The 16,192-nt window shown below is 43.6% G+C and overlaps 1 protein-coding gene across 3 annotated transcripts; it reads right to left on the bottom strand.

Annotated features, from left to right (window-relative positions):
* Positions 1 to 661: 661 nt before the first annotated feature.
* Positions 662 to 9,279, bottom strand: LOC100382198 (uncharacterized). 3 transcript variants are annotated; one of them, XM_020539079.2, is made up of 20 exons: positions 8,839 to 9,279; positions 8,588 to 8,645; positions 6,877 to 7,030; positions 6,555 to 6,782; positions 6,340 to 6,426; positions 6,149 to 6,238; positions 5,951 to 6,077; positions 5,699 to 5,799; positions 5,441 to 5,609; positions 5,220 to 5,341; positions 4,416 to 4,544; positions 4,213 to 4,311; positions 4,072 to 4,129; positions 3,906 to 3,981; positions 3,658 to 3,784; positions 3,400 to 3,557; positions 2,758 to 2,830; positions 2,465 to 2,659; positions 1,888 to 1,981; positions 662 to 1,794 (listed from the first exon to the last, which is right to left on the bottom strand). In XM_020539079.2, the coding sequence occupies exons 3-20, from the start codon at positions 6,949 to 6,951 to the stop codon at positions 923 to 925; spliced, it is 2,880 nt and encodes a 959-aa protein (XP_020394668.1). In that variant the 5' UTR covers positions 6,952 to 7,030; positions 8,588 to 8,645; positions 8,839 to 9,279; the 3' UTR covers positions 662 to 922. The 3 variants fall into 3 exon arrangements, with proteins under 3 accessions (XP_020394668.1, XP_020394669.1, NP_001348561.1); XM_020539080.2 differs by having other exon boundaries at positions 5,699 to 5,866; positions 8,588 to 9,209; NM_001361632.1 differs by lacking the exon at positions 8,839 to 9,279 and having other exon boundaries at positions 693 to 1,794; positions 8,588 to 8,824.
* Between the last annotated feature and the right edge of the window lie 6,913 nt (positions 9,280 to 16,192).

The following is a 16,192-nucleotide window of genomic DNA, read 5'->3' as shown; positions in this document are numbered from 1 at the left end:
AAACGAACAACAAACTTGTTATCTACCTATTTACTTCCCAATTTTTATCAAATAGTGAATGTATAAGTAGTTGGTGATAGTGTTGCTTGCTTGCTATAGCGTTATATATGTGGTGGATGTATAACTTAGTGCAAGATAACTTGATTATACAACTTATTATTTGTATTTAATTCTCTCTACTAATATTTTTATACCAAATTATGAACTCGTTGATCATTACATAAATTTTGGACCATGATCTCATTAATCATTACGATGCTTATGATTATAAAAAGAATAAGCATATTGGAGATAAAAACCCGCGGGTAACCCGTGGGTACCCGCAAACCCGATGGGTACGGGTTTGGGCAAAATTTCAAACCCGTCATGGGTACGGGTTTTTTAATGGGTGTAAATATTTTTCACGGGTACGAGTTTGGGATAGCAAAACCCGGCGGGTTTGTACCCGTTGCCATCTCTACATATGGGATTGAAATAACCGAACAAGACCTTAAGAGGAATATAACAGTGTTGTTAAGATCATGCAATTTTATATATACCTAATTTAGGACGAGAAGTCATATCATGATATATTGTTTGATTTACGATACCACACATATTACGATTTCATGTGTTTTCCGTGGCAACGCACGAGCATAGACCTAGTGAAGCCCAGAAGACAAAACAAAAAGTTCCGCCATAAAAAAAACACAGGTCAACAAACTAGCATGTCCATTTCTTGTACTGCTGGCCACAATTCCCAGCACCCAGCTTCGTAATATACCAGAATTTGCCGAGTTTTACATGCCACGTCAAAATCAAAATGGCACGCGTATATATACTGTCCACCAAATCCCTGTACCCCAACCTTCCTTCTGCTCGCTATATATCTTGTTCCACAGATTATTACGAACCCAACCTGATAATCTCAGTTTCGCCGTCGTCATCTCAGTTGCGGCGGCGTAGTCGTCGTCGTTGTCGTCAGGTTGAGCATCATGTCAGGCCCCTTCTCCCCGGTGGCCGAGTACTCGTCCGGCACGGGCAGGCCCAGCTCCTCGAGGACGAGCCGGACGACGCCGCGCGTGACGCTGCCCAGAGACAGCTTGTTCACCGTCACCGCGATGGCGAAGCCGTTCTCCACGTCGCAGAACCCGGTCGAGCCGCCCATCCCGGAGTGCCCAAAGCACCTCAGCCTGCCGCTGCCGCTGCTGGCGTCGTCGTACCTCCTGAACCCGAGCCCGAACTTGCCGTCCCGGTGCGCCATGCCCTCGTACTCGCCGACGCCCATGAACGCGTCGAGGATCCTGTCGCTGCCGAACATCCTGCCGCCTCCGCCGCTGCCGCTCCCCGCCTCGCTGTCGGCGTCGCTGGTGCGCAGCTGGCAGTACCCGTTCCTGTCGCTGCTGCCGCCGCTTATATCCTGGACCTTGAGGTCTCCCATGGAGCCGCCGCCGGCGCCCTTCTTCTTTCCGGCGCCCTTCTTCTTCTTCTTGAGCGGCGCGGTCGGGAACTTGGGGGTGTGCACGTGGCTGCCGAGGGGCGGCATGGCGCCCGAAGAGTGCGGCGGGGGAACAGAACCGCCGGCCGCTAGCGCCGCGTAGTATCGAGCGAGCGCGCGGGCAGAGCAGTGGCCGTTGGCGGCAGGGATGATGGCCCGACGGACGTTTAGCGTGTTGAAAATAGCGGGCACACCGGACGCCATCTGCGCGATGTTGTTCAGCAGAGCTGCTGGCACATCTGCACCTGCCCTGATTCCTGATAGCTTCTGGAGCTCCTCGGTGTCAACTGTCAGCGCTGCCAGCCGAGACTCGACACCTGAGAATGCAACGAATGCCAGACATTGTCAACCATACAGAAAAGGAGGATCAAATGCTAAAACTGTTGTCATTCATAAGATATGCAACATACCTGGTGGAATGCCAACATACAACTCCCCCTCAATGTGAAGAGGACGAACAATAGCCTCTTCTAGAATCTCTTGAAACTTCTTCCCAGATGCATGCTATTATTGCCAAATACCATGGTTAAGATTCGTGAAATTGAGTTACAACGACTTACAAACCCCCATAATTAAGCTACGGCCTACGGGACACAAAGGGATAACTTAGGGCTTGTTCGGTTACCTCTCAATCTAAGTGGATTGAGTGGGATTGGGTGGGTTTAAATCTCAAGCAAGTCAAATTTCTTCTCAATTTTTTTCAATCTCATCCAATCCATAAATAACGGGATTAACCGAACAAGTTCTTAATGAGGTTTAAATATAAATTTAGCTAGCCATTAACCTTATAAGGCCTTATTCTTGTTCGGTTACTCCTATCCATGTGGATTGGATGAGATTGAAACAAACTATGAAAGATTTTGACTTGTTTGGGATTTAAATCCATCCAATCCACATGGATTGAGAGCAAAACGACAAGCCCTAAACTAGTATGACCCCACACAGTTCAACTGTCACTACAAACAATGATGGCAGGAAGGAACATACCTCTATGACTCCCCCACACAGCCAACCGAAGGAGAGGTAATGGTAAATTTGTGCTGAACCAGGTTCGGTCTCAGGTGTACTCTTCGTAATCTGGTTTAGTGTCTCCTCCCAGTCACATACCAACAAAGGATCATTCTTTACCACATCACCCAGTGCATTGTGCAAACCGGATGTGTGATTTAGAAGATGATGGACCTTTATTAGGATTTTGGGAGTAGCCAATGAGATAGCCTATTAGCCAAGGAATGCCATGTCTCATCAAATAATAGATGCGCCAAAGTGTTATATGGTACCTTTATTAACTCCTTTCCGTTAGTTCCAAAATTCGGCCATATGTTGGCAACTGTTTCCTCGTACTTCAGCTTCCTGAAAGATTGGATTATGATGTCACACAATAGCTGGTGTAACTTCAACTTGTCGAATAAATGTCAAAATGCAGTTGAAATTATTAATATATATTTTGGCAAGTCTCCACTCACAACAACAGACAAGTTAGAAATGGTTGTTTAACCATTTTTCTTAAAATAGTCCCAGGTGGACCATTGAGCGAGCAATTTTCCATCTAAGGGCTAGTTTGAAAACTTAAATCTCCTCCGGGATTCCCAGAGATTGAGTAGAAAATTAGCTTATTTTCCCCTCAATCCTCGGGAATTCCAGAGAGGATTTCAGTTTCCAAACTAGCCCTAAGTGTATAAAGAAGGAATATCCTTGTTTTGTAGGCAAAACAGTTGGGGTGTTATAAAGGAGTGTGGATGACATAATTTTACAGCTCCCACCCCCCAAAAAAGAAATAAAAATCCATGACGATGGTATATGTAAAGATGAGAAACAATTTATAAGCACACCGAATTCTGTAATATAGTGTACACCAATATCATGCAGATAGATTTAAACAGGCAAGGTTAAAAGAAACTTGGCACTGAATTAATACTCACCCTTTGTCCACAAGCCAATGTACCATCCCAGCAGTGATACCCTTAGTCACTGAGAAAACAGGAAAAAGAGAATCAGGTTGAACAGGTCGGGGATCATACTTCCCCAGCATACCAGCAGCAGTATCTATTATGACCTTTCCATCTTTATATGCGCAGACCTAGGGAAAAACAAATGTAAGTGTTATACACACAAATACTAAATTTTGTACAGAATTGCTGCCAGCGTAGTTGAATCATAGATTCTTAGGAGACTCCTACTTGTATTCCTAAAATTTTGTCGCTTCCCAACTCAAGCAGATAATTTCTCAGTTTAGACTCCACATCAGAGTTAGCAGGTGAGTCAAAAATCCACTGACTGTTAGGTATTTGTCCGTGTGTCAAACTCCTGACCAAAGTGAAGACATAAAAAATCAGCAATGAGAGAAAAGAGAGAGATTATGTTTTTACTATAAAGATGGTGCAACCATTGGCATGACAATGTCAAGTAAATAGCATCTCGTTCTCACCCTAACAAAGTTGATTCAGCAAATGGCCTCATGATGTCCAGATAAACTATCCTAACATTTAGTGAAGCTGAAAGACCTGCAGGATTTTTTAAAAAAATAAATAAATAAATGTCATTAAGACACTGGATACCTGAGAGGAACGAGTAAGCCCAAATCAAACACATACCTCTGAGGAGATTCAAGACCCTCATAAATATTATGGCATCCCCGGGGAAAGCATCAACCTAAAAGCATGAAAATGTCCATGTGACACCCCATCAATTGGCTGTGGAAACTGAAAAGTAGCAAGCTAGACATTCCAACTCACAGGATTAAAGCGTTGAACCTCCTTCTTGTTCAATTTCATCTTTTCTTGAAGAGCTTTGACATTTCTCTCTCTTTGGTCATTAAGTGTTTTTATGTTCTCCTAATAAGTATGAATAACCACAAATAAACTGTTAATCCAAATATCCAAAATTACTAAAATGGAGACAAGATGACGAACTATGGATCCAGTAGACTTCAGCCTACCTTTGCTTCACTTGCTGTGGTTGACTGACGAAAGAATACTGTGGCAATATCCATAGCCTGCTGAGGCATGTCAACCCGCAGTTTAAGCCCCATCTCTGAAAATGCTGACAGCAGTGCCACGTGATCTCCCTACAGATCAACATTTTACATCTCAGATGTATAAATTACAGGCAATTAACTAAAGTATGATAAGCTGGAAACTGCATGGCAAGCTATTTTGTAAACTTGGGTATGAAATGTCAAAACTTCCAAAAACATGTCAAGTAACTCTAGGGGGAGACATCCCTTTGACTTTAAGACAGGGGAGTATCAAACTCTTTAGGGCTTGGGAGGGATTGGAGGAGATTAAATCCATTCCTAGTCAAAATTGAATAGAAGAGGATTTAATCCCCTTCAATCCTCTCTGATCCCCTTGCAACCGAACAGGGCCGGGGTATATGAACTTCGAGCACTTAGGTTTAAGCCTGGCTATCTTCCCTCTCAACTGGAGGTTCTACCAGGCAAGCTATTGCTCAGTTCTCAACTTAACGCTTATAGCTTAGGGATATGTTGCTATTGTAGCTTGGGGAAATATCTCCCAAGGCTGCTTCAATCACCTGATATGGGCATCTTAACTACCAGTCACATCATGAATCAGTAATACCAAAAGATACATAGTATTGTTAAAAGAAAAGACAATAAATTAAAGAAGGCACACTTGCATGGGTTCTAAATCTACAGTAAGAAAAGAAGGGAATGATTTATATTATACTAGCAAGGTACTATCTTCATTGTGCATTATTTAGAAGATCAAGGTTCACAAACCTCTGCACATGACAAAAACATTTTTGCTAGTGCCTGCCTCATAGATTCAGATATGCGCTTAGTGAGCCCAAAATCAAGGAGAATCGGTTTATGTGGAGGTTCCTTGCTCACAAGAAAATTGCCTACATAAGAGAAAAATGCACACAAGTATGAATTAATGTGCGATCAATTAGAGAAGAAAGGTGAACGAAGCCTTCTCAAAATGAATATATTCTAAATACCAGGATGAGGGTCGCCGTTAAAGAAGCCATCAATGTATATTTGATGAGCGTATGCACGGGTTATCTCTTCGACCAGTTTTTGCTTGTCAACACCATATGCTTCCAATGAATCATTATCATTTAAACGAATCCCATCCATATATTCCAAAATTAGAACCTTGCCAGTTGACTGATACACAAAACAACAGTATGTCAGACGATGATAGCTTGATTTTTGAAAACTATTATGACAAACAATATAGAAACTGGCAGATAGACCTGAATAACTTCTGGAATGAGTACATCAACAGTACTGGAAACACTGCCACTCCCACAGTCACTTTTGCGACTAAGATTCCTGGAGACAGCCCTAGTATTCTCTAAAATTGAAGAATTTATACCACACATTATCAAGACAACCTCTTCATGAGCCACTAGGCTTTGACTCTATTTAAAAAGAGGGACAGGACATGGAAAATCGTGCAGAGAAGCATATGGCAATATGAGTATGAACCTGAGCAAGGAAAATACCTGCTTCATGGTTGAAATCAAGTTCCTTTGGAGCCTCCTTGCACCATTCATCAATCATCGGATTAAAATCATACTGAGGCTCTGCCCACGCTATCCATTCAATCAATGATTTTGCATTCTTCAGATCCTGGCCACCAATAGAAAAATGTAATGGACTCCAACTGTGCTAGACAGCATACTTGCAGGTTAGAGATAAACCTCTAATATGATCTCCTTCACACCATCATGCTGAATTTTGACAACTACTTCTCTGCCATCTGCCAGAGTTGCACGATGAACTTGTGCTATCTGTTACCAAATGTTCATTGAAAATAAAAGGTCCATATGAAATGAGCATACTATGATTTATATCAGATAAGTAAAGTTCAGTTTGCTAATACAGTACTTACTGATGCGGTTGCGAGAGGGTCTAGGACAAAATCAGCAAATAGATCACTCATAGGTTCTCCAAGTTCTTTCTCTATCGTTTCACGAACCTGCATAGCAGAGACAAGAACTAAGTTAAGTAATTGCTTAAATGACCTCCAAGACAATACTATGTCAGGACCAGACAAGAATTATCAATCTTTAATCCTTCCATTCATTCGAGGACAACCATGCATACCTCTTCAAAAGGTCGTGGAGGAAGCGAATCCTGCAACTGCTTGAGGACATTTATGTAGGGTTCAGGAAGTACATCTGCTCTTGTGGATAAATATTGGCCCAGTTTCACCCATAAACCTTCTAACTCTATCATCAGGTTGAGGACACGGCGAGCATTTCGCTCATGTGTTTTCTTCCATATAGCACTCTTTTTACCAGTGCTAACCCATTGAACTCTCTTCTGAACAGCCTGCTTGTGCATCAAGAAGATGTTAATCCGTTTCGAGAGAATGGAAGGGGCTGTCTCTGGACAAACATCATTGAGAACAGGAATAGAACCACACCTTATAGTCGAAGTAGATAAACAGGGCCATAGAGAAAACCTTGAGGCGTCTGGTAATAGTGTTTCCCCATCCCATTGTAGGTTGGCAAGTCAGGACAAGCAATGGCAAAAATTCGGACACTCTAGGCTCCTAGTAAGACAGTTAGTATTTTTTTCTGCAGCGTCACAAGTTCAATAAAGAAGATCCAGATTAGTTATATTTATCAGAACTACTGATTCATTCTCAGGACAGTTAAGACAAGTATTTGACATGAAAATCAAATATATATATATATATATATATATATATATATATATATATATATATATATATAACAGGTTACATTTATGCTAAATCAACTAAGGATGAAGTAAATAAACAGGACTCCCTCATATTAGTCCGGCTCGCTGTCAGACAATTATTCAGAGATAAATAGATAATGACTTGACATGATAATCAGATTAACATGACAGCTACCATTTATGTGAGATAAACTGAGGACGGAGTGCAGAAGAGAACTACAAAACCATAACTGAAAAGAATTCGAGCCTCCCACGCTGCATATTAAGTGGCTTGCCAATGAGATTATAACAGGTTACATTTATGCTAAATCAACTAAGTATGAAGTAAATAAACAAACAGCAAAAGAAAGGACTCACTCATATTAGTCTGGCTCGTTGTCAGACAATTATTCAGAGATAAATAGATAATGACTTGACAATTGACATGATAATCAGATTAACATGACAGCTACCATTTATGTGAGATAAACTGAGGATGGAGTGCAAAAGAGAACTACAAAACCATAACTGAAAAGGGTTCGAGCCTCCCACGTCGTGTATTAAGTGGCATGCCAATGAGATGAGCAAGTAGCTAGTTTACCAGACAACACACCCAGAAATGCAACAGTTGCATCTGAAAAATGTGAGCATTACACATGGACAAATCGCAGCTTCAAAACCTTGACCTTGTCCTCACTCCCCGCAGGGTCTCCCACGTGTTGCAACTTTTCCCATCATAATTCAGGAAACCGTCACAACAGCTCGCAAAATCCCTGGCCTGTAAAATTTGACGTGCGGGGACCACTGAAGCTCGCTCAAGGACAGGACACAAGAAAACACCACGGGAACGACGTCTGCATCATCAAGCACGCCGCTTCCACAATCAACACCACAAGAGTCAAGAACAGTACAGAAGCACGCCCCCCGAATTCCAAGCCGCTGAACAACACATGAACAGCATGATTCGAGCAATCCTACTTGTTAAGCTGAGGAACAGTACAAGGCCCGGAAGCCGGAAGGTGCCAGTTGGAGGGGCGAACCATGATCTTTCGCATGATTCCAACACCAAGGGGACGCTGTTTCAACTGCTTTACTTGATCATCAAAGGCCCCATGCACGCACAATCAATCTCCACTAGTGCGGTCTAGTGCGCAAGAAACAGAAGGAAATTTATACAATACCGCATAAAGACGCGTTAGCCTGATCGAACGAGTCATTTCCTCACCAACCCCAACCCCTTCGGTAGGCACCCGTACCCGTAATCCCAACGCAAAATCGAGGCAAGAACCAGATGTAACGCCCAAAGGGGAGCGGAGATTACACCGGAACCGGCCGTGCAACCGCTCAAAGTGGCAAACCCCACTCCGGCAATCGCAACACACGGCGGGGATTCAGACCCCGACCCCCAAGAAATCGCGGAGATGAAGGGGAAGAAGATAAAAGGCTGTTACCTCGAATCGCTGAGCACGCGCGAGGAAGAGGGGAATTCGGCGGTTTCCGCCGGGCGCCCTACGCCGCGCGCGTCCAAATTGAACCGGGCGACGGAATCGCGGAAGAGGGAAAAGGGAAACAAAAAGAAACGGAGAGGATCAGGTCTGTTTGTGAGGTGGTGCGAGAGTACATAAATTTCTCGTCGTCTTTACACGAGGAAGAGCTTTGCGCGAGCAGAGAAAGTGTATGAGAGGACAGGGAAGAGCTATACGCAGGAGGGAGTATTTATTCCGGGAGTCCGTGACGACGAGACTGGTTTGCATCCAGGCCGGCAGACCCCGACGGCTCGTCGCTATTGTGGATTCCGCTCCGCCACGACAAGTCGTTTTTTTGGAATCCCGTTCGTCTTCCGCCCGCCGGTCCCGTACTCCCGTCCCCTTGCATGCGGTTTCTTCCTCCTCACTCACCTTCCTGTGCGCTGCGGGAGCACGACAGCCGCAGCGATATCGAGCCTCACAGCATGCTTTTCAGGGAGAACGCGTTTGTCCGTCAATGGCCAACGGGGAAAAATTGTTCGCCGTGTGGTCTTTGACCCTTTTGTGGTGTGGATGAGATGGACGCTGACGATTGCAGGTTCTAGACGAATTCAGTGCAGAATGGTGTGCGCAACATAGACGACGACGACGGCGACGCTTTGGTTTTAACGAAACAGAGATCAGAGAAATGGATATAGGCTTTCTAATCAAAGGCTGTTTGCATAATTCGACTTATTTCAGTGTATAATGCCCAGCAGAAGTGTCAATATTGAATGGACGCTAGTGGTATTTAGGGCTACTTTGAAACCTCAAATCCGTTCGGGAAGGGAATTGATGTGTAAATAAAGTAATTTTCTCTCCAATCCTCTTTAATCCTGGAAGAGATTTAACATCAGAATTTGAGTTTCCAAACTAGCTCTTACGGGAAAAAATCTTAACTAAAAGACATATGGATTAAATGGACGGTAGTGTCATTTAGAAAAAAATAAAATTCGATGATAGATAACGAACCTCGATTTTAGGAGTGCCTTATAAGAAAACCATCTATATTTGGCATTACTTTGTTCTATTTTAGAGTAGTTTTACTCCAAATCTTTAGGATGGATCAACTATGTTGTAGAGTTTTAGTGATGTTTGAGTAGAAAATGGTTTCTAGCTACAGGAAGACGGTTTTTACAAGTGAAAATACATCCTCATCAGTGGTTGCCGATGGAGGGAGGAGGAGGCACGGTGTAATACCTAACTTGTGGATAATAAGAAAAAGATTTTGCTTGTATTACCCTAATCTCCTTATATTATTGCCCCTTACTCATGAGAACATAAAGATAATCATATTTTGGGTGAATAAATTAATAAAAAATACATAAATAATATATGCACCATGTTGAAGATTTTGCTTGTGCACTTAATTATAATAATGAGATAGTAATGTTGGAATTAGGGTTTGACCTAATTTGAACTCTAGAAATTTAAAGTGACATAGGAGAGAAAAGGAAAATACTATACAAATATAAAGAAAATATATATAAATGAACATACCTGTTCATACTGGTATTTGAATTTGTGCATTTAATCCAAGTATGAACTTCACAACAAAATTTGAATTCAAATATTTGAAATCTAAAAATAAAAAAGAAAACAAAACAAAAAAAGAAAAAGGGAAAGAAAAAGAAAATGCGTGATGGGCCAAAACCCCAGTCGGCCCATTTACATCTTCTCGCGCAATGGCCCATCTCGGCTCTCCGCGCGCGCTGACCTCGCGCGTCAATGGCATGACGGGCCCACCTGCCATCCACTTACCGCGCGCAACTCAATCACTCTCGCTGTCGGGTGGGCCATCCCTGTCGGCTTCGTCCCCTCAACCACCTCGCGACTGTCGTGGCTGAGCTTGCGGCGCCACGATCCCTGCGGGCTTGGCGCAATCCGACCTTGAAAGGGAAATGTGCCCTTGGGCAATTTCTATAATGTTTTGGTGATTAAGTGTCCAACACATTTAATTAAAATCTAATGTGCCAAATACAGGGAGAAGTGAAAATCAAGAAAAAAAGGTATGTTTCTAGACTTGGTGAATTGCTTTTGTGTACTAACATGGTTATCCAAGTGCTAGAAACAGTGACTAAAGAATAAGAAAGGAAAAGGGAAAAGCTTGGCTCTATGCAGCCAATCCTCGGCTCGGTCTGACACATCGGACAGTGTCCGGTGCGCTAGGCTGGTCCGCGTAAACTCGCCGCTCTCGAGATTCGACGGCGGCGTACGGCTATAATTCACCGGACTGACCGGTGAGCCAACGGTCGCCAGCGCCAACGGTCGGCCGCGCAATCTTCGCGCGACATGTGGAGTGCTCCAACGGTCAGCTGGTGCACCGGACTGTCCGGTGTGCACCGTACAGTGTCCGGTGCGCCAATCAGCCTAGAGGAGCAACAGTCGATATGCCAAATTTGGAAGGAGATCGCGCACCGGACCGTCTAGAGGACCTGTCCGGTGCGCCACTCGATAGAAGGCAAGGATAGCCTTCCAAGTTGGTCTCCAATGACTCCTAGCTGCCTTGGGGCTATAAAAGGGACCCCTAGGCGCATGGAGGAGTCACCTAAGCATTCACTAAGCATCCTAAGACTCCAAGACTCCAAATCCACGCATTCGATTCTTTGTGTTAGTGATTTGAGCTCCATTTGAGTTGTGAACTCCGTGTGTTGTGTTTCGAGCTCAAGTCGTGACTTGTGTGCGTGGTTGTGCTGCATATTTGAGTCTTGTGTGTGTTGCTCTTCCCAACCTTACTCTTGTGCGTTCTTTGTGATCAATATTGTAAGGGCTAGAGGCTCCAACTTGTGGAAATTCCTCGCAAAGGGAAGAAGACTATAAGGAAGAAAGTTGTGGTATTCAAGTTGATCATTGGATCACTTGAAAGGGGTTGAGTGCAACCCTCGTCCATTGGGACGCCACAATGTGGAAGTAGGCAAGTGTTACTTGGCCGAACCACGGGATAAAAATCGCGTGTCTCTTGTGATTGCTTTCTCTATGATTGTTTTGTCCACAAGAACCCGTCTCTCAACTACTTAGCTGTACTAACACTTTAAATTAAGTTTTGTGGCTATTAGTGTTTGATTTTACAGGATCACCTATTCACCCCCCTCTAGGTGCTCTCAATTGGTATCAGAGTCGTACTCTTCACGTAAGGGACTAATCGACCGAAGAGATGGATCCTAAGGGAAAGGGGATGGTGGTCAACGACAAGGAGAAGGAGTCCATCTTCAACGAGCCAAGAGATGACAAGCCCACTGACTCAGGCTCGAGTCACAAGAAGAAGGACGGGAAGAAGAAGAGGCGCATTAAGAAGATTATCTACTACGATAGCGATGCATCTTCTTCTTCACCAAGGGACGATGACGACTCTTCGTCGAAAAAGAGAACAGTTAATCAAATCTACTCTTTTGACTATTCTCGCATGCCATACAATTCGAATGCACATTTACTCTCTATTCCTCTAGGAAAACCTCCACACTTTGATGGAGAGGACTACTCATTTTGGAGTCATAAAATGTGTAGTCATCTATTTTCTCTCCATCCTAGCATTTGGGAAATAGTGGAAAATGGAATGCATTTCGATAGTACGGGTAACCCTGTGATTATTAATGAGCAAATCTATAAGAATGCCCAAGCTATTAATGTGTTGTTAGCATCTCTTTGCAGGGACGAGTATAATAAAGTAAGTGGCTTGGACAACGCCAAGCAAATCTGGGACACCCTCAAGATCTCACATGAGGGAAATGATGCTACAATGATCACCAAAATGGAACTGGTGGAAGGCAAGCTAGGGAGATTCGCCATGATCAGGGGAGAAGAGCCAACACAACCTTCTGTCTGTAAGTCAATTGTGTCACATGGGTTACAATTGTCTTTTTACAAACGTTGATGTATCTGTCTTTAGAAGGAGTGATGGTTCACTAGCTTTTAAGGGTGTACTAGACGGCAAACTCTACTTAGTTGATTTTTCGAAAGAGGAGGCCGATCTAGATGCATGCTTAATAGCTAAGACTAGTATGGGCTGGTTGTGGCATCGCCGTCTAGCACATGTTGGGATGAAGAACCTTCATAAACTTCTAAAGGGAGAACATGTGTTAGGATCAACCAATGTTTGTTTCGAGAAAGATAGGCCTTGTGCAGCATGTCAAGCAGGGAAACAGATGGGAAGCACTCATCATAGCAAGAATGTGATGACAACATCAAGACCACTAGAGCTTCTTCACATGGACCTCTTCGGACCCATTACCTAAGCATCGGGGGAAGTAAGTATGGTCTTGTAATTGTTGATGATTTTTCCCGCTTCACTTGGGTGTTCTTTTTGCAGGATAAATCAGAAACCCAAGGGACCCTAAAGTGCTTTCTAAGGAGGGCTCAAAACGAATTTGAGCTCAAGGTGAAAAAGATAAGAAGCGACAACAGGTCCGAGTTCAAGAATCTGCAAGTGGAGGAGTTTCTTAAGGAGGAAGGCGTCAAGCACGAGTTCTCCGCTCCCTACACACCACAGCAAAACGGTGTGGTAGAGAGGAAGAACATGACGCTTATCGACATGGCGAGAATGATGCTTGGAGAATTCAAGACGCCCGAGCGGTTTTGGTCGGAAGATGTGAACACAGCTTGCCACGCAATAAACCGGCTCTACCTACATCGCCTTCTTAATAAGACCTCGTACGAACTTCTTACTGGTAACAAACCCAACGTCTCTTACAAAGGCGTGTTTTTGGGAGCAAATGTTACATTCTAGTGAAGAAAGGTAGACATTCTAAATTTGCTCCCAAGGCAGTAGAAGGGTTTTTACTAGGGTATGACTCAAATACAAAGGTGTATAGAGTCTTCAACAAATCATCGGGTTTGGTTGAAGTCTCTAGCGACGTTGTATTTGATGAGACTAATGGCTCTCCAAGAGAGCAAGTTGATCTTGATGACATAGATGAAGATGATGTTCCGACGGCCGCAATGCGCACGATGGCGATAGGTGATGTGCGACCACAGGAACAACAAGAGCAAGATCAGCCATCTTCCTCGACGCAAGTGCATCCCCCAACCCAAGATGATGGACATGTACCTCAAGAAGAGGAGCATGATCAAGGGGGAGCACAAGAAGAACAAATGATGGAGGAAGAAGCACCACGTGCCCCTCCAACTCAAGTCCGAGCAACGATCCAACGACATCACCCCGTTGACCAGATTCTGGGTGACATAAGCAAGGGAGTAACTACTCGCTCAAGATTAGCTAACTTTTGTGAGCATTACTCGTTTGTCTCTTCTATTGAGCCTTTCAGGGTAGAAGAAGTCTTGCAGGATCCAGATTGGGTACTGGCCATGTAGGAAGAGCTCAACAACTTCAAGAGAAATGAAGTTTGGAGCCTGGTGCCACGTCCAAAGCAAAATGTTGTGGGAACCAAGTGGGTGTTCTGCAACAAGCAAGACGAGCACGGGGTGGTGACAAGAAACAAGGCTCGACTTGTGGCAAAAGGTTATGCCCAAGTCGCAGGTTTGGATTTCGAAGAGACATTTGCTCGTGTGGCTAGGCTATAGTCTATTCGAATATTATTAGCCTATGCTGCTCACCACTCTTTCATGTTGTTTCAAATGGACGTAAAGAGCGCTTTCCTCAATGGGCCAATCAAGGAGGAGGTATACGTGGAACAACCCCCTGGCTTTGAGGATGACAAGTACCCCGACCATGTGTTCAAGCTCTCTAAGGCGCTCTATGGACTTAAGCAAGCCCCAAGAGCATGGTATGAATGCCTTAGAGATTTTTTAATTGTTAATGCTTTCAAGGTTGGGAAAGCCGATCCCACTCTTTTTACTAAGACTTGTGATGGTGATCTTTTTGTGTGCCAAATTTATGTCGATCACATAATATTTGGTTCTACTAATCAAAAGTCTTGTGAGGAGTTTAGCAGGGTGATGACATAAAAGTTCGAGATGTCGATGATGGGCGAGTTGACCTACTTCCTTGGGTTCCAAGTGAAGCAACTCAAGGACGGCACCTTCCTCTCCTAAACGAAGTGTACTCAAGATCTTCTCAAGAGGTTTGGGATGAAGGACGCCAAGCCCGCGAAGACACCGATGGGAACCGACGGGCATGTCGACCTCAACAAAGGAGGTAAGTCCGTTGATCAAAAGGCATACCGGTCAATGATAGGATCATTACTTTATTTATGTGCTAGTAGACCGGACATTATGCTAAGTGTATGCATGTGTGCTAGATATCAATCCAACCCCAAGGAATGTCACCTTGTGGCCGTTAAGCGAATTCTTAGATATTTAGTTTCTACGCCTTGCTTCGGGATCTGGTATCCAAAGGGGTCTACCTTTGACTTGATTGGATACTCAGACTCCGATTATGTCAGGTGCAAGGTTGATAGGAAGAGCACATCAGGGACATGCTAATTTCTAGGAAGGTCCCTGGTGTCCTGGAGTTCCAAGAAACAAACATCCGTTGCCCTATCCACCGCTGAGGCCGAGTATGTTGCAGCAGGACAGTGTTGCGCGCAACTACTTTGGATGAGGCAAACCCTCCAGGACTTTGGCTACAATCTGAGCAAAGTCTCACTCCTATGTGACAATGAGAGTGCAATCCGCATGGCGGATAATTCTGTTGAACACAGTCGCACTAAGCACATAGACATCCGGCATCACTTTCTGAGGGACCACCAACAAAAGGGAGATATCGAGGTGTACCACATTAGCACCGAGAACCAGCTAGTCGATATCTTTACCAAGCCATTAGATGAGAAAACCTTTTGCAGGCTGCGTAGTGAGCTAAATGTCTTAGATTCGCGTAACTTAGATTGATCTATAGCATACATGTGTTCTATGTCTTTGATCATGTTACTTTATGCATTTATATGATTTGTTGCTTATTTATGGTGCTCAAGTTGTGCAAGGGATCCCCGGACCTCACAAGTCCATATGTGAATGATGCACATATTTAGAGGGTTATGTGCTACAACTTGACCCTTTGAGACTAATCTGTTTGTTTGAGTATACTTGATGTAGTCTCAATGGTGCATTGAAAGGGAAATGTGGACTTGGACAATGCAAAGACTTCCACTGCACTCCGGTATTAGTGTATTCACCTCCAAGTTCATACTTATGCTCTCATTGCCTTTTTGCTCTTAATTGACAATTTTTGGTGAGGCAATGGGGTTAAAGGGCCAATAATGATCCCGTTTTGGTGCTTAATGCCAAAGGGGGAGAAATTAAGGCCAAAGCAAATGGATCAGTTACCACTTGTGAATTTCAAAAATAATAGAGTTAGAATTTTTGATTTGTCCAAAATACTCTTATTGCAAAATTTGGTCTCTTGTGGGGAAGAATTTTGATTATGGGAAAAAGGGGGAGTTTTTGGTACTTGATCAATTTTACTCTTGGAATAACTCTCTATGTGCCTAAACAAGTGTGTTTGACTTAGAGATAGGAAAATGAATTTGATTTGCAAAAACAAACCAAGTGGTGGCAAAGAGCGATCCAAATATGCCAAATTATAGTAAAAAACAATTTGGTCTTCAATTGCATTAATGTTGCACTTCTTTTGGTTGCTTTTGGTTGTGTTGGCATAAA

This window comes from Zea mays, chromosome 6 (assembly GCF_902167145.1).
Source record: "Zea mays cultivar B73 chromosome 6, Zm-B73-REFERENCE-NAM-5.0, whole genome shotgun sequence".
In the NCBI taxonomy this organism is placed as follows: domain Eukaryota; kingdom Viridiplantae; phylum Streptophyta; class Magnoliopsida; order Poales; family Poaceae; genus Zea; species Zea mays.
This window is presented reverse-complemented; position numbering and strand designations above follow the sequence as displayed.